Source organism: Perna viridis, chromosome 13 (assembly GCF_037379345.1).
Source record: "Perna viridis isolate PV_CMFRI_1.1 ecotype Kerala chromosome 13, ASM3737934v1, whole genome shotgun sequence".
Classification (NCBI taxonomy): Eukaryota; Metazoa; Mollusca; class Bivalvia; order Mytilida; family Mytilidae; genus Perna; species Perna viridis.
In genome coordinates this window covers 35,773,412-35,793,374 of record NC_142457.1, presented here as the reverse complement: position 1 = coordinate 35,793,374, position 19,963 = coordinate 35,773,412, and the positions used below count along the sequence as shown (strand labels likewise).

Sequence of the window (19,963 nt, the reverse complement as noted above, 5' to 3'; positions counted from 1 at the left end):
GTGAAACATAGACCATGAACTAAGCGCCCACAGTGTCAAACAGTTTGTATTATTTTTCTAAGCATGATTCATTATTTTTCTGAGCATGATTAATTATTTTTCAATTTTGCCTGATTCTTACAGATTCCAGTATTTAAGTTTACAAACACCAGGTAGGTACATGTACATGTAGGGACAAATCCAGGATTATTGATAGGAGATTACATGTAATTTGGTCTAACATGTACTAGTTTCCCAATCGTTTATATACTTCTTCTTGTTGAGTACAAAACCACCACCTGGTGTATCCTCGTACTGGTTGGTGACTATATACAAAAGTGATCGGTGCTGGAAGGACCCAAGGTGCAAGTTAAAATCCATATTTTACAGTGCGGCTAAAAACGAGGATGTGTTGTTTATCTCAGGCTGGTGGATTGCAACTCACTCTTGAACGATTCCAAGGAGTTGCAGGCTATCACTACATGTACATTAGGACAATACATCGGAAAAAGCTACACCCATTTTAATCGGAAGTGCACATGCGTGCTTTGTGAAATATGTCTCACCCTGGACACTTCACTTATAAATATAGCGGATTGATTGTTTTAGGATTTTGTTGAGTTAGCGGAGTTAATTTCACTGTCATACAATTTGCCAAAATGCATTCTTTTGAAAGTAAACACAGTAAATCTAAATACGCTGTTTCCGACGACAAGTTCGCATTTCCAGTATGTTATAAATCCTAAGTTATTTAGCGGTGATACATTGTTTAAAGGTAAGTGATTGGGTCTGTGGAAAATTTCAATTTCTAAACTGTCTTTGATAGAAATATGTCATCTATTTCTTTTATTTCAAAAGTCAAATGTATTCAATACATCAAGAAAACAGCCTAAAACTCATTTAAATTTATTCTGAAGCATCTAATACAAAGATAGTTTTGACTGCCATTTTCCCATAGTGTATTTCAACCACATTTGACATGTCAATATCTTGAAAAAGAAAAATTTACAAATACTTTAATGGTTATTTCACTGAGGTTATGATCATGAGATACACATAGTTAGATAATGCAATAAAGCCTATGCGTTTTTTCTTCATGTGCCGCACCTTATATACATTTTGCTTAATTCTTAGAGAAGTACTTAACAACCCTTTTAAGCACCATTCTTTGTAAGAGTAATCAAGGGACCCAAGGTTATAGCGGTAATCAAAAGAATGTAATCCAGGGACAAAGACCAGACATGGAAAACAGACATACAGAACAAAGAACATAAAGTAACAAAAATCATACATACAAAGTAACAAAAGCAAATGAGCAACTCGGACTCCACTAAAAACTGAGAGAACATGGACCAGGTGCACCGGTATGGTAAGCGTCCTCTGTTTTTCTAGAAACACCCGCCGAGTTGCTCATAAAAAATCAAGTCTGGGGTAGGCAAACGAGGAAACGAATTAGGCAATGAGTGGCACTTTACTCTTTTTTGTCTCAAATATATTCAATTCATGCAACTAAAAAGGTATTTAAATTTATCCTATAGATTTTTTTGACTACTTAAATAGGAAAAAGCATGGGAGGATTTTCACGCCTACTTTCCATAGTGTATTTCAACTAAAGTTGACCTATCAATATCTTAGAAAGTTAAACACTTTGGTGGAGGTTTCTGGGGGGGTTGAGTTATAAATACTTTGATAATACAAAAAAAAAGGAAGAAAAATAAAGTTAACAAAAATGCGTTTTTTCTTCATTTGTCACACCTTATACACATTATGCCTGACTCTTAGACATAGAAGGACTTAAATCTTTGTTATTCTTAACAGCTCACTGACTATACGTACCCCAGTAAAAACTCTGACAGATCGAGGAATTAAAAAGGGGAACAATGAGGTGACAGACGAGGACCAAGAAATTTATTAATTAGAGGAGGCTTCTAGTTTATTTGTACCCCTCTAAGTAAATTACTCAGTGTACAATCATGTATGAATCAGGTAAAGCTGCTTATCTTTTATCTGATAGTGCATTATGCATTTTCAATTCGACTTGATATCCTTGCCTAGAATAATAATAACGATTTTCTCTCAATATCTGCGGAAATTATATATTTTTTATATTTCACAGATTCAAAAGCTTTTAACAGAGCTTTCTGTCCCCGAATCGTCCATTTGCTGAGTTTTTCGTTTAATGTATTATTGTATATATATATACAACATCTCAGAATATGACGACTCTATTCGCTACACTGCTCCATCGGATCAAATTGATACAGGGAAGATAACGTAAACTTATAGAAGGGTCTGAAAAATTACAGATGAACTGTCCCGTACTACCATACATCGTGTACTAAGTTACTGCCCTAGATTAATCCTACGAGGTGGAATGACCCGGCCTGCGAAAGCTATATTTTTATATAGCCTAGCTGGCCGAGTGGTCTAGGGAGCTGGACTTAATGCAGGCGGTGTTGCCATAGATGTCACAGCGGTACGAGTTCGAGTCCCGCGGAGGAAACGACCAAAAATTTGCTTCGCAAATTTGACAATTCTAACATCGTTGCGAATTTTTCAGACCCTTCTATATATATATATATATATATATATAATATACACACTTTCGTTGCAATTTCATGAGCAGGCTAGTATGTACATGTATATCCACGAGGTAGGTGCAATACTTTCAGTTAATCATTAGGGGAAATGCCCCTCCCCCCCATCATTTTGGTACTTAAATAGTTTAAATATCCTTGACTTCGCTTACGAGTCTCGAGCAGACGGTAAAAGTCCTGTAAAGAACGCGCTTTGTAAAAACAAACGTGTCCGTATTCCTATCCCAGCAAAATACAAAACCAATGCCTTTCGAATGAATTACTATTTTGTTTAACTAGATACATGTAAGTGTCTGTCTTAAACATCCGATTAAATATTAACTGCAATATATATATGTGATTATTTCGGTTCATAATATGGCTCTCATCATCATGAACTCGTGGATCGTTAACGATGTATCCATCTGGACCATGAAAACTGATTTATTCAACGTGTCATAGTTTTCCTTTCCTTTTCTGTCTACCTGGACTTGATTTATATGAGCAACTCGGCGGAATTTTCTACAAAAACAGAGGACGTTTACCCTACCGGTGCACCTGGCCCATGCTCCCAGTTTTTAGTGTATTCCGAGTTGCTCATTTACTTTTGTTTCTTTGTACGTATTATTTTGGTTATTTCATGTACTTTGTTGTGTTTGTCTGTTTTCTTTTGTCCCTGGAATGTATTCTTTTAATTTCCGCTAGAATCGTAGTTCTCTTGATTACTCAGGGACTGCCTATTTGTATAAATTAATTTTCTCTGCAGAGGAGGTTTCCTCTGTAATGTTCAATTTATTCACAGAAGATAACAGTTACCCTTTAGTTAGGAGTAACTTATCTTTTTATCTGTTCATCTTGTGTTTAGGTCAAGACTACCGTACATCAGGTAATTTGGTAAAACCAGGTTTTATTTTTGAAAAGTAATAAGCAAATGAGCTAGGTTTCGCTAAAAAATAAATTTTAATTTTTCATGTATATTACTGTAAGTCTACAGTTCTTCTAAAACGTTTTTACTTTACTTCAACGCAACAGAAAACAATCTTTTTCATTTCCGTTTGATCATCATAGTGGTTAACTTTAGTGAATATTTTTGTCCCTTCCAAGTACTCCAATTGACACCATTGGCATATGAAGAATGATTTCCTCTTAGATACAGTCCGTTTAAGTTACTGGCGTGACATGCACCATACCACCACCCACCTTTGTAGATTTTAGCCCGATTTATCGTTATCCTTGTCTTTTGTTGTAAATTTACTTCCATTTGGATGAGTTTTCATAGAATCTTCCGAATTACAAATATAAGGTGAAAATGATTTTTATATGAATTATATATAATTGTCTTTTGGATGATTCTGTCATCTGGATATCAATTGTAAGGTTATCGATTTTAAACTATTAGCTGCATACGTGTACTAAATATAAATTCACGTATCGTAAAACTGTAACAAACGAAAGCCAGCTGTGAATAATAGAACATTAAATATTAAACACAGATCCTCTTCGCAGACCTAATAAAACCCGCATTACTCCGCTCTTTTATGTGCTTGCTCCCTGTACACGTGTTCTATGACTTACTGATATTGCATAAAAGATTCGTAAAAAATCAATATTTTGCCATGCAGTATACTCATCAACTTTAAATAGAATAAATAGTACTAGGGATAGAACAAACTCTCCTGTGAATTCATTCAGGTTTTATACATAGGATATACGTCACTTTTTTCTTTGTACAGTACTTGAATCGGGTAAACTTACCATTCTTTTGTATATGAGGGATGGGTAGATGTGGAATAGAGATGGGTGGAATAGGGATTGGTAGATATGGAATAGGGATGGGTAGATTTGAAATAGGGATGGGTAGATGTGGAATAGTGATGAGTAGATGTGAAACAGGGATGGGTAGATAGATGTGGAATAGGAATGGGCAGATGTGGAATAGAGATGGGTGGAATAGGGATGGGTGGAAAAGGGATGGGTAGATGTGGAATAGGGATGGGTGGAAAAGGGATGGGTAGATGTGGAATAGGGATGGGTGGAAAAGGGATGGGTAGATGTGGAATAGGGATGGGTAGATGTGAAACAGGGATGGGTAGATAGATTTGGAATAGGGATGGATAGATTTGAAATAGGGATGGGTAGATGTGAAATAGGGATGGGTAGATGTGAAGTAGAAACCACGTAAAAATTAATTCGAAATAAGAGATTGAATGTTGGAAAATTGAAAAATATATGAAATTCTAATCGATAATTAAATAATTGAAACAATAAATAGGTAATAAGGATTGTATTTATTGGGATGGGTATATGTAATTAAGATTGTATTTATTGGGAAGGGTATATATAATTAGGAGTGTATCTATTGGGATGGGTATATGTAATTAGGATTGTATTTATTGGGGATATTATAAAGAATGGGGTGGTATAAAGGGTATATGAGAAGCCTATTACGAGTTTATGTTTGGTCTTCAAACATTATGTTGAATCAACTTGGAAAGATTGTTTGATTTGATATCAGTGTTTGGATTTAAGTTTGTATAATTTAGTAAACAGCTTCCTGCAGGACATATCTTGCTGCTCATTGATTGACGAAGCCAGAAAGTAAGAGGATGATTTATGCTTAATATATAGTGCTTACTTAAGTTTCATTGACTTTAACGTAAATCTTTGTACCTGTACATACATTTATTCATAGATCTAGCATTCTGTGGTAGATTTTAAGCATGCAGTGTGATTTGTTCGCTAATTTTTCACATGTGAAATTGAATTGAGAATTCGATGCGACTAAACATCTAGAAGCAGTCTGAAATACGTCTTGTATTAGGTGTTAAACTTAAGGTCCAGTGATCTAGTATGTTAAAGGAAAGAGGAAAGGTCAGACATAAACACCTTTACAAACATAGCCCTAATTCATATCCTAATCATTATTATTGATAATGGACTTACCAGCATCGCCGCTGCATCTGCCCATACCCAGATATAATTATAATATCCAATACGTTCTGTGAGCTACAGGCTAAAAACCTTTAATTCCACTTTCCATAGGCTTCTATGCTAATTTCACAATATTCAATGGCTTCTCTGGATTTACCTTAACTTTAACCTGCAGAGGACTATATATCAGCATGATTCTACATATGTCAGCTCACAATCCTCAGAATGGCATGTGGGGTTAGCAGACTTGCAGTGCAGTACTGGTCACCGGAAGTGAAGGGTCTATAAATAGCATGGGAAATCTCAGTGTTTTCACAAGATAGGGGTATACTTAAAAATCATTATGGAGATTAGGCTTCACATTACAAGAAGCAAAATGCACCTATAAAATGTACAGAAATGTTTTTCCTTTCAGAAACCGTTTAAATTTTTTAAATAAGATGAGAACTTTTTTCACAGCACTATGAGGAACAGGGGTAATTTCTGCGTAGGACTATTTTTGCGTACGTTCCAAATGCTCATTGGTTGAATTGGTGGTCTGTAACCTACAGTAAACTTACCATCACCGCAGTTGTATCTGCTCACAACAGATTATATCAACTACTTTCTGTGAGCTGCAGTGCACTTACCAGCATCCCCGCTGTATCTGCTCGCAAACAGATTATATCAAAAAATTTCTGTGAGCTGCAGTGTATTTACCAGCATCTCGGCTGTATCTTCTCACACCAAGATAAAATAAAATACTTTTTTGTGAGCTGCAGTGTACTTACCAGCATCTCGGCTGTATCTGCTCACACCAGATTATATCAACTACTTCCTGTGAGCTGCAGTTCACTTACCAGCATCCCGGCTGTATCTGCTCACACCCAGATTATATTCAATATTTTCTGTGAGCTGCAGTGTACTTACCTGCATCGCTGCTGTATCTGTTTACCTCCAGATTATATCAAATAATTTTTGATGATGATATCCAATACTTTTTGTGAGCTGCAGTGTACTTACCAGCATCCCCGCTGTATCTGCTCACACCCAGATTATATGATTATATCCAATACTCTCTGTGATCTGCAGTGTACTTACCTGCATCCCCGCTGTATCCGCTTTTATCCAGTTTATAACCACTACTCTCTGGTCCAACCGTAAATGCGTACTTACCAGCATCCCTGCTGTATCCGGTTATATCCAGTTTATAACCACTACTCTCTGGTCCTACCGTAAACGTTCCATATTTTGCGTATTTTCTATCAAGTTCGAAGTCTTCTAAATCAATCCTTAACATGTACGTTCCTTCTGACGTTATTTGGTGGATGTTGTCGTTTCCTGGAAGAAACAGATTATATTATAATGATGCCAGAAGGACAACTGCTTAAATTAGAAAATTTTGTTGTTTTTGCTAACATGTTACTATGTCTACAGTGAGTAAAATGCATATTTTCAAATATGATAAAATAGGTAATCAAACCTGCATCAAGTAAATAAGAAGTTGTTTCTTAGATGATGACATTATTTTCTTGTCAATACTATGACCGAAAAAAAAAATCAGCATTGACAAAATAACTTAATTTTGTAAACTTAATGCAAAAATTACCAGAAGTCGTTATGTTTTCTCATTTGCTGAGGTCTCACAATTAAATCTTTCAAAACTTCGTGATTAGTTTTCAGTTGTGTCAAAAACGTAGATATATACAGTATCATGTGTTTTGTTGTGAAGTTGTTAATTTTCATCGGTGTATAATACATGTGTATTATGTGTACTTCGTTACAACTGTAATACATTATCTATTTACTTCAATGTACCACAGCTTTTTAGTTGAACGAAGCTTAAGGAGGTAGATCTAGACCTAAGAACACGGGTAATATGAAAAACTGAATGTTAATTTCTTTGGGAATAAGTTTCTCTTTTTTTCGCGTCTTCAGATTTAATGGTCTTTGTTTTTCGAGTTTTCAGATTTAATGGATACAAACCATATGTCAACTATTTGAGCTTAACATTGACAAGATTTTATTATGGCGATTCGCCAACCCTAGCAAATTTAGCGAAAATTTGAACCTCGCAAAAATTTCTAGTTATACAGTAATTTGTCAACCTACGGTCCATCTGCTTTCATCAGTATCCATGCCACAAAATACTTCAAAACCGGAAGACTCAGGATATATTGTGTACACACCAATCCGATGTCTTTTGTCTAGTTCACTACAGTCCGCCGGTCATGGTGTTGAAAAAAAGTTAAACTCATGAAATCAGTGATATGTTTGTATCACATTCAATTTAACCACAGCCTCTCAAGCTTTCATTTGAAGCAGAATAAAATGAATCCAAGTTAATTAGATGCTTACATAAGATAGATGTTAAATGCTAAATACAAACGTTCCAATAATTCTTAAGAGTTGTGTCCTTTATCCTAGGTCTACCTCCTTATATTGATTCTATAAGCCTCGTATTAATTTTATATATCGAAATCATTTAGTGTCTTACTGATTGTATACAGCGAGATAGGCCTATTTTTGAGTTAGAGAATTTGGGCTTTTCGTCAATATGACAGACATCCAAACAACTAAGTTTTTGTTCTTTTGATTGAGTACCTTAAAAATAGGACATTTGCATGATCTACCTTTATGACAGCTAGATATTTTCGATGTAACAACATGGACGAAGTAATATAAACTAATAGTATAGAGACATAATAATGCGATTGGTTGTGAGATAGTGCATCATTTCTACATAATATATGGAGCCTGATTAGATAAAAACTTGTGATGTTTCATTTGTTCTTCTCCCGACACCATACATAGGTGGCGTTATCGAATACCGATCACATGAATTTCCACCATAACAGATCTAAATTGTAAAACGGCCAATATTCAATAAGAATTATAACGAAACAGGTTTTATGATTCATTAAGTTAAATGATTTAAAAACGTAATCAAAGGTTATAGCCAATATCCCTTTATATAATTGTAATATGGTGTGTGGTTGAAAAGGATAAACTAAAATAGGTTAAAATAAAAAGCAGGATGCAACTGGTACAAAGGTCTTTTGAAAATTGTAAAAGTGTAATTAACTTATAACGGTATTATTTCTTTAAGGTCATCCGTGCTTTATTCTGAACAATGTTGCTACAAGATTGAAATCATCACTACTTACGGCTTATGGTCGTCATCATGAACTCGTGAATCGTTACGGTGTATCCATCTGCACCATGAAAAACTAATTTGCTCGAAGTGTCATAGTTTTTCTTTCCTCTTCCGGACTTGACTTTTTACGAGCAATTCGGCGGGTGTGGTTAAAACAGCAGAGGATGCTTACCCTACCGGTGCATCTGGTCCAAGCTTCCAGTCTTTAGTGGAGTCCGAGCTGCTCATTTGCTTTTGTTACTTTGTATGTATGATTTTAGTAACTATGTTCTTTGTTGTGTACGTCTGTTTTCCATGTCTAGTCTGTCTCTGGATTACATTATTTTAATTACCGCTGTAACCTTGGTTCCTTTGATTACTATTGCACTACCTGAGAGTGCAATAACATAGGATCAAGCTGAGTCATTTGTTCAATTGACAGTTTTGTGCATGTTCGTAAAAATAAATTTCACTTGCAATCATTGAGTTATAAATGCAAAATCTTTCTTTTTGATTTTAAAGCAGCCCTATCAATTTTTTTCCTGCAAGAGTGCCTAGATTATAGGAAGGTGATGAAAGCATTTTGCTACAAATAGCAGAAAAGTTGACAATACGGAATAAGAAGTCATCACGTTTGTCGTGTAGATATCGACATGAGTTTCCTTTCCGAACTTTTGATTGTGAAGTAACAATGGTATAAATATTTGTATAGGAATGTTGTATTGATGCTTTTTCAGTTGTCGTCAGGAAACTAGGCATGGTATATGACATCTTCGTTGGTGTATTGTTATCTAATTTCTTCGGAAGGCTGTGATCAAATTTGAAATGAAAAGACAGGAAGATGTTTTTTGGTACAAAAGATTAAATTTAAAAAGGTTGAAAAAAGTAAACAAGATTCAAGTTATACAAAAACAGTATCTATCAAAAAAAGAAAGAAGATATCCAGATGAGGCTAGAATAAAAAAAAAATAAATAAAAAATCCCTTTTTATTTCTACAATTTTTGCATCTATCAGTTTAATACTATTGGTCAGTTGACTTTGAGTAAAACTGAAAAATAAGACAAACATAAGACGTGATTTCAACTTTAAATTCTACAAACCTAGCATTGATGTCTGAATTTCCGACTTCATTTTTTCAACATGTTCAGTCAAAGAAACAGCGACCTGTTCTTTCACGTTCTGGTCTATATAATCCTTGATAACAGTCTTCATATCAGTCATATCAATATTAGCCGTCAGCGATGCCGCCATTTTATCCAAAAGTGGCAACGAAAGGTTACTAATATTTACCGTAGCATAAACTGTTACCATTGTTCTTAAAAATACAGCAAAGGAAAATATAGTCATCTTTTTCCAGAACGTTTGTTGAGTTGATAAAATGCAATTATGCGTTTTTATTTGTGATAAAATCTCTTGTGGTAATAGGTGTTTTATATGATACATATAATTTGTAAGACGATCTAACAATTATGATAACTGGTCAAATGCTGATACATACACGCTGAAAATATAGACTCAGGTCGCCAGCGATGGATATGCACAATATATGAGTAAATTGCCGCTTATGAAATAAAGTGAAAACAAAGATGAGATAACCTAAATTAACTTTATAATTGTGCATTTATATCGAAAGATGACATAAGTATTTGAAAAAAAATTAAGCATATTTTTCTTTAAATTTATCTATAAAAGTAAATAAAATGTTGTCATATTCGCTCAGCCAATCAATCGTCACTGGTGACCCGGGGTTATATTTGAGAAAAATTGGGGGAACAAATTTTATATTGCTTATGTATTTATATCGTTAATGTATTCAATTTCAAACATTCCAACACATGCGTAAGCTAAGGAAAATATGCATATATTTTGTGGTACAAAATAACTAAAGACTAAGATATTTTTATGCCACTAAATGAATGATTATCGCCAATTGGCTATGATAGGTACCTTTGTTTCTTTTCTGGAGCACCTGAGGTCACGGACGTTTTTTTTATAGGGGAGGGGTGAAATATTGCTAATGCAATTTAGTTTTTATGTGACGTTTTGGTTTTTTTTTTCATCTTCAGTTTTTATATCAAATCTATTTTTTTTTCAGATAGTTATATAGTGTAATTAGATTTGTCCTTCTTTTCAGTTTTCACGTTTACATGCCATGTTTTTAAATTCTGACGTATTTGAATTTTCTGACCGCTGACGCTTCAGTTTTTTTGTTTTGTTTTTTGTTTTGTTTTGTTTTTTTGTTTTTTTTGCCAATACTTCGCATGTGCATTTTGTCACTTTATTCAGAATAGTTTGTCGAGAAACTGATTAAATTGTCCTTTTAATTCGCGACAAAAACACTTGTAGTTTTTCCTCTGATCATATGTAAGCTCATTGTTAAATACATCAAAATCGTGTCAATTTGTTTAGTGCAGATACTCTTAAGAAGCCGGAAAGACAAATTGTAATAATGAGACACCTTCGAATTTAATTTATGCGATTTGTTTGACGATAAGAAACTCAACAATTGTGTTAATTGGTGATATGCATATCCAGTTTACGTGAAGAGATTTACATGTGTATACTGATCCAGCTCACGTGACGAGACTTACATGTATATACTTATCCGACTCACGTGACGAGACTTACTTGTGTATACTTATCCAGCTCACGTGAAGAGATTTACATGTGTATACATATATGGAAAGCCACAACATTGTAGTGCTCATATGTAATCACTTTAAAAATTATATAACAACAGTGTTTCAAACTTTCTTTCATTCTTAATTCTGTACTATTACGCAAAAGGTTTCCAAATTGGCCTCATTTCCTTAAGGTTCTTATTGGTGTCTAGTATGGCTTTTAAAAATCAGACAAAAGCTGATTCATGCATGTAATACAACCCAAAGAATCCAGTTTGTTTTCTATTTAGAAACAGTTACAGACCATAAAATTGTGATACAATTTTAAAGATTGTATATGGAATTAGCTCATTGTCAGAGTTATCGTTCTTGGTTCGGTTGACATTAATAGGAAATGACCACGTGGTTTTCACATAAATATTGATCTGAATACAGAAAGAATATTGTTACATAAAATGTAGCATCTAAAGACTTCAAAACTATAGTTTATTAGGGGAATTTTACAACAACAAAAACATGGACATCCGTTTACCTATCCTATCTCACCCCTTTCAGCCATCGCCCATTTTCAAAGCCTCAACCATGAATCGCCTCTACCACAGACAGTGTCCTAATTCTACAGGGACTGTTCCTTGTATTTCAATTTCAAAGCGTAATCAAGGGAACCAAGGTTATAGCGGTTATCAAAAGAATGTAATCCAGGGACAAAGACCAGACATGGAAAACAGACATACACAACAAAGAACATAAAGTAACTAAAATCATACATACAAAGTAACAAAAGTAAATGAGCAACTCGGACTCCACTAAAAACTTCCATTTACTCTAATGAAAACTCATTTGGTGCACCTGGTCCATGTTCCCAGTTTTTAGTGGAGTACGAGTTGTACATTTGCTTTTGTTACTTTGTATGTATGATTTTAGTTACTGGCTATTCTTGTTGTGTATGTCTGTTTTCTATGTCTGGTCTTTGTCCCTGGGTTACATTCTTTTGATTATCGCTATAACATTGGTTCCTTTGATTATTCTTTTACAAAATGGCTATAAGGGGACATGTTAACCCCTTTTATTTTTCTTCTCTGTATTGGCTGATATGAAAACCGTGCGTCACATGTTCTGACCTATCTATGCTGTTGGCTTTACGAACGTTATTCCATAACTTTTATTGAAAAAAAGCTTATAAAATACGATTTTAATTCGTGATAATTAGAATGTGGAAATATAAAGGAATTGTATACTTGAAGTAGATTCTCAAAACACATGTTCTAAGACGCTTTTACACACCAATTTTCTTTGAAATTTATTATTCAATGTTGAAGCATAAAAGTTCCAGTACAATATCATCCATGTTAATACACATTTTTCTGCATTTCTTTTTAGTGCCAATAAACATGCACCGAGTCTTACAAATCATTGAAACGTTTGTTTTCAATATCTTACGTTCACCTTATGTAAGCATCAAAGTAATTGATTTCATTCCGTTTCGAAAGAAAGCTTGACATACTTTGTTAAAATTGAATATCATACAAGCGTATCGCTACCTCCTTAAGATTTATTGTAAATTTATTATACTCATAAGACATATACATGTATAATGAATAATAGTTTGATATAGAAAATACCTTTAAAGGGGTTTGTGTCTTACCAACGTAGTTTTGTTTTTATGCTTAAAGTGTAAAGATATTGAATGGTACATGTACATTGTACAATGTAAAACAATAGTTAAAACAAAATTTTAGTATAATTTTTGGCCATTTACTGGTTGCTTCAGTCCCTGTTCTCCTCACATGGAAGCCTGGATCCGTCCCTATTTTCAGTAAGCACAAGACGTATTTCTACATGTAATACATTTAATAGCGAAAACTGCCGAAAACGAACAGTGACATAAAAAAAACTGTTTAAACCATGCAGACACTTTTGAAAGTTCCTTCAAATCAACAAAATGTGTTTTAACTATATGAGATTTTCCGCCATTTTATCTTAGTATTATTCATTATTATTCTATTGGAGAAATCCCTTATCATTCAGCCTACTCTTGAATGAAACTATTTCGCCATATTCGATGGTAAAATTAAGATTTTAACATGTTCGCTAAAGATATATCGATAAGGTACCAATGTTGAAAATTTTACCAGATCAAGTAGAGATATAATTCAAACCACTTATCACTGAAAAATACTATACACGGCGTCACATAAATAACATACTGTTAAAATTTGAATACAAATATTTTCTACGACTTCATTGAGACCTACCGTCGTTTAAATTGTCTTAAATGACTTGCTCATTCGTTTAGCCAAACGGCTTCTCCCTGAACAAGTCGCTTTTAGCTTAAATCATGCGTAACAAATCCTTACGGGAAAATCCCATACTAATATTCGCCATGTTGGTTTCTACGGGACGATTTGTTTACAAACGAAGTTCGTAAGTTCCCGTCGAACTCCGGTGACAATCGTCTGCTTGATTAACTTCTCGGTATTGTACGTTGTTCGCGTAAAATAAATCCGAGATATCCGAAATAACGCCAAAATGCATTCTGGGTTCTTCGGTTTTTGGAGAAACCATTTAAACGTAAACAACTTCTCCTAGCAACCCGATCACTGTAAACATGGCCGACTTTTTACAATGTAAATATTGGCACCTAGAATTAAAATTTAACGATTCAATGTTTAGGGAGAAGCCGTTTGGCTAAACGAATGAGCAAGTCATTTAAGACGACGGTAGGTCTCAATAAAGTCGTAGAAAATATTTTTATTCAAATTTTAACAGTATGTTATTTATGTGACGCCGAGTATAAATACATCAGTAAGTAAACCTGTGTAAAAAAAGAGTGAAACAAACAATTCATGTGGGGACCAATCTCTTACCTGTTTCCCATCCTACACCGATGATTGTATTGTAGATAAAACTTTCACAGAATCTCTGTTACATATTACCATTGCGCACTTCTTATTTGGGATTTTGATTTAAATCAATTTGGGGATTCACATAGCAAAACATAGAATTTGTCATTCATGAATTTGGGGACATGGAGACCAATCTCTTATCCGTTACCTCTTCTAAACAGCCGAATTGGATTCAATGAGTTTGGATGGATTCCTATTTAACACATCCAATCTTAGCTTTTGATCCGAATCAATTTGGGGAATTCACATACATGTATCAAACTTTTACTTTGTTATTTATGAATATAATGACATGAGATGTCATCTCCTGTCTGTTAGTCCTTATATATCGCCTCCGTGCAGGTCCGGGAGTCAAAAGAATAGGCCTGCAGCAGCGCTAATCTTGCCGTAAAAGGCGACTAAATAGTGCTCAGAAACCTAGCCGGGGGCTAGGCGCTCTGCCCACAAAGCAACTGGAGTGTGCGCTCCAGGTGGTTGAATGGGGCTCCCCTGGCGTGTTTCAATCTGGGGTTGTCAGGCTATAATACGGAAAACCTGACCGCAAACCATAGTGATGCACCGTGTTGGGAATGATGTCACGTTCATCGCACGTTAAAGGACCCTGCTGTGGTATTCGATAGGAGTAGGAATCTTTGCGCTCCGCTTCAGGAGGCTAAATTGCCCGACCTTACCCATCCTTCCCTTTTCTAGTGGCAATCAAAATTTGTCGACCCTATTATCCATGTGTCCCATCCCTTTTTCATTTCATCAGCATTTCATGTTCATTTTATCATCCATTTCATATTCATCGTCTGAATATAGCTGAAATATTGCTGCTCGGACGTTAAACCCCAACAATCAATCAATCAACTTATACATCCCTGAATGGAATTCAATGAAACATTCACAGATTCATATTAAATATTTCCCTTGTGCACCGCTTATTCAAAATTTTGATCCAAATCATTTGGGAGTCAAAAGATGCATGTTATGATCAAATGGGGATTGAAGGTATTAGAGTTTTTGATTGTTAAACGTGTACTATAGTACTTAACTGTATTGTACAATAGATATATCTGTTTTAAATTATTTCCCTTACTTAAAGCATATGTTATTTTTTATTTAATGGAAAGATGTTGATTGGATGTAGTCAACATAACCTTCCGTTGGTAGATATTTCATTATGGATGATAAAAAATCGAAATGATCAGGTTAACATGTACTAGACCAAAACGGTGAGCTGAATTTGGTGTGTTAGCTTATAGATACAAGAAATTATTGTACACGGAGTTCAAATATACCGTGCAAAATAAATAGATACGCTTTTCTGTTTGGCATATATATGGAAAAACACAGTACCCAATTCAGGCACAATACTCTGAATTGCGTACCTAGCGGAGAAGAGTGACTTTATAAGTCACAAAAAAAAAAAAAAACAAAAAAAACAAAAAAACAAAAAAAACTCCTGCTCCGAGACCAGTACGCTACAAGAATACCACCATAGATACAAAAAATGTGCATGGTAGTTTGCATATACATTGTAAGCATTCCAAAGGGGACGAAGTCCTCAAACTTGCTACCAAAACGAATTTAATCTTTGACATTAGAAGCACTGAGAACACGATTTTAGTCTGACAGGAAGTTAACCCGCTATATCGAGGAAGGATCTTTAATTTCGTTTTTACAAAAACAAAATGTTAATCTGTTATATACATGTACATGTAATAGCTCAGATCTTATAGCTTTGTAAACTTATGAGGAAAAAGAAATCCTAGTTGATATAAAAAATGTAAAAGGCACACATGTTAGTACTTGTATCATGAAATTATCAAAATAATCAATATTCAATTTCATCCTCTTTCAGGATATAACGGCTTTATCTTAAATCATACAAGATTCCTGAAAAAAAAAATCAAACATTCTCCTTAGAAAAGAAAGTGCATCCCTCGAATTATAAAATAAACTTCTCATTTACATCATACCGACCTCTTTCCAGATTGTTCAATTCCCCATAAACTGTTACCGATAGGAAAGTCCCCATTCCTCAAAGAACCCCCATTGCATTGTTCTTTGTTTTACACTCCTTGAGACATTTAGATTTCCCACACGCACGATATCCAAATGCATGCTAAATAAACGCACGATAAATGAACGTTACTATCGTGCGTTTAAACGAACGCTCATATTGTGCGTTTATCGTGCGTTTAAACGCAAAACGATGTGTAAACGAACTATAAACGATGCACGAACGCTAAAATGGGAAACATGAACATCTCAAGTAGTGTATCATTATTACATTATCTACTTGAATAATTTTATTTTTAGATTCTTGAATATATAAACTTATTTTTTCATTAATTTCTGTATATTTGTTTAATATTGATAACAGTTTTTAAACTAGTTTCCCCATTATCCTCACTACCACATCCACATTCTCCCATTCGCCACCACCCAATATACCATAGAATTAAAATTTTACCCAATACAATTACTGTTCTCCAAGTAATTAGCCCTAATATGAGTTAGTCACAGCCAACAACCGAACATCGCACTTATACACTGTTCTTACTTTAAAATTTGTAAATGCATTGAAAAAGGGACAATGGCTGAAAGGATAGCTGAGACATTGGGCTACACGATGATACCTGAATTTGTTTAATTTGTTTATACGTGCTATCCCAAGAGGGCTTAGACGCTCATACAAATGAGTCGCAAAAATCTTGGCTGTTTGACCCAGTGGGGTACAAATACAGGCTTATACTGAAAAAGAATCCTTGAATATTACTTGGCGACAAATTGATTCGGTAATGGGAGGTATAAAGGTACCTATAAATCACCATGAAGTTGATAGTGGAGGGAGGAGGGTCCACGGTGGACCCTCCGAGCCCATGGACTAAAATAGCGATAGAGTAAAGATAGTCGCACCTCTTTGAATTTGCTACTGGTTTCAAATAAAAGTGTAAAGAACTGACCGCTGGGCACCCCTTCGAATCCGCTTCAAGACTCAAACGAAAAAACGAACTGAATATAGCTTCTGCATTACTACAAAATAATGTTTTTCCTATGTCCTCAACACTTCCACTCTTAATGCTAAATTCTGGTTGGTTTCAGTCACTTAAATTCACTAGAACGGATCCAATTATAGACAAGTAAGCGCCCCTTCTCTTTTAACTCGAACAAACGAGTCGTTATATTACGTTCTTCAGAAACAGATAACACAAGACAATTTAAATTTGCAAAACACTGAATTGCAAATCTTGCGCCGCTTTTTTTCTACCTACCATGTCATGTGAGTAACCATTCGATGCAGATTCACATGGGATTTAAAGAAATGCATTTTATTTTACAATATTTGATAAAATAAACTTGTAGTTACAATTTTAAATTCAGGGGATTTTCTTTTATCCCATGGGATTCTTCATTATCCCATGGGATTTCATTGAAAAATTGTAAATAAAATATCAAATTATATTTTAAGGTAAATTTTATTAGACCACAGAGGACAGAGGTCAGCATATTTTCAAATCACTTACTATATGAGCATAGTAATATTAAGTCCTTGAAAGAATTAAAACACCTGTTCCTGGAGTAGTGCTTTATTATTTTGCATATGAAAAGTGACTAATGGTCATACCGGTAAGTCCTGACTGAGACTGGAGCTAAAAACCTGCTTTGTATATATGCGTCAAGAGTGAATCTTCATGAATGAAGGGGTTATTTTGATAAACGGACAAAGATTTTCATCAGTGGACTTAATACTGTCTTATTTTAAAAAAATGGAATATTTTTGGCACAAATTTTGGCTCTTATTCCTTAAATTTATGAAAAAAAAATGGTGACAGAATTTTGGAAGCCAGAGCAGCCCCTGTTCCAGTTACATGTTTATAACTTCATTTTACTGTCTATTACAGAATCTGAAAGTTATCCAATCCTGAAATAATGCATAATAAGTATAATTTTGTTTTGAAGGTGCTCTATGTTGCTCAAGAGAGATTAGAGGATACATGGAAGGATTCTTAATAATGACTTGTAAAAGATGAGTGACATATATAGAACTTGCAAAATTAAATATTAAACCAACTATGTCTGAGGAAAGATAAACAAACTCTAGCTAGATGTTAAGCTCTGGTAAAAATTATTTTTACTTGCTATCGGGAGATATCTCTTTTTATATGCAAATGCTTATGCAATATGGTTAAGCCCAAAACAAATCTCTTTATTGTATGAATATTCAGTTGCAAATAGAGTTTGTCAAGCCCGATTCTAAAATTATAGTTGAGCTGAACCATTGTTTTTAAAGCTCTTCTCTTTGCACCACCAACATACACTTGTTACATTTTTTGAAAGTTCAACTACAGCTTTCCCCCAAAACACTGAATCAATTTTGATTAATCTTACCCCCAGCATGTTGGACTTTACATTGAATGTTACTTATGTGCTCTACAAGATAACTGCTTTAAGGATGCTTGCAATGAAAATTAATCCAAGTAAGTTGAAAAGCTGATTATGAACCTGAATTTAGACTTTCATTAGAATTTTTATAATTTATTAAAATACTATGAAAATAGTACTGCACATATAGCATTTTAAGTTTATATTCTTAAGCAGTATATTTATAGTCAGAGTGTCTTTGAATATTCTATTTATCTATCTCATTGTTTTACATTTGTGGTTGATCAGTGAATTTTCAAAGTGATTTAATTTCAAAGCAACAAAAGATTGAAAACTTCAATAACATCCCAAAATGATACAATAAATCTCTCTTTTTTAGTCATTAAGGTTTTTCATTCATACTGCACAGAAGATAAATGCACAAAGTGAATACGTAAGGCATACACTCTCTATGACTATCGTTGTATTTTAACACAAGATATCCCATGGGAGAAAAAAAAACCGACGTAAGAGCTACAGTAAAAAACTTAAATAATAAATGCAAAATCCATCAATTCGGTAAACAAGATTCCATACTACATGTTATTTGATCGTATGGCAACGCACTCGTTTAACACCCAATGGCAATGTTCGTCACCCTACCCGGTGGTTTTCCCAAAGATGGCGGATTTTACACAAAAATGAAAACATAAATTGCCTCTAGGTGCACATATACCACACAGCGAAGTACTCCAAAGAATGCGTGAAGGTTAAATGAAGTTCATATCATTTTATAGTTGGTTGTTTGGGTTGGAAAGATTTTTAGATGTGTGGTGCATTTGATCTGCGAACAGGAATTAAGTGTTTTACAGACTCTATTTATCGCACACCAAGTTCAATTATACCGTGCAAAATAGATCCGCTTTGTGTTTGGCATATATATACGCTGTAGACATCCCGTTACGCGCATCCTTTCTAATACACTTTATAACGTATGAAGGACTTCAATTACTGGCATTTTCATCTGACACAATGGAAAAGTTTTGAACAAATATATCTAGGGCTTGTTCTATAATCAGTCACAATGATAAGAATTAGTATGAAGAAATGATCGTGTAACACGAAATAAATTCAAGGTTTCGATTGGTAATAACAAGAACATACATGTTAATCCAAAGGTAAAAAATAGACATAAATGTCAAAGAACAACAAATAAACATCCCGGACTCCATTAAAAACTGGGTGCATGGAGCAGATGCACCGGTAGGGTACGCGTCCTCTGCTTTTACAAAAACACCCAACGAGTTATAATAGCGTACATCTTAGCGTCCTCTGCTGTTCTAGAAGCACTCATCGAATTGCTCGTAAAGATTCATGTCTGGGTAAGACGCATGAGGAAAGTAATATAATGCTTGTGCTGCCACTACAAATGTTAAAATCCCATCTCCTAAAGCTTGAATAATTCCTATTTATTGTTAAGCAAA

General features: G+C 34.5%; 1 protein-coding gene and 1 long non-coding RNA gene across 2 annotated transcripts; one reads left to right on the top strand and one right to left on the bottom strand.

Moving 5' to 3' along the window:
• Positions 1 to 205: 205 nt before the first annotated feature.
• Positions 206 to 18,516, top strand: LOC148600633 (uncharacterized). The gene is made up of 3 exons (XR_015918129.1): positions 206 to 754; positions 1,798 to 1,965; positions 18,078 to 18,516. It is a non-coding gene; the product is annotated as an uncharacterized LOC148600633 (long non-coding RNA).
• LOC148600634 (uncharacterized) lies at positions 6,359 to 9,946 on the bottom strand. The gene is made up of 2 exons (XM_088558038.1): positions 9,703 to 9,946; positions 6,359 to 6,806 (listed from the first exon to the last, which is right to left on the bottom strand). Exons 1-2 carry the CDS (start codon positions 9,911 to 9,913, stop codon positions 6,529 to 6,531), a joined length of 489 nt encoding a protein of 162 aa, XP_088414164.1. The 5' UTR covers positions 9,914 to 9,946; the 3' UTR covers positions 6,359 to 6,528.
• Positions 18,517 to 19,963: the final 1,447 nt, after the last annotated feature.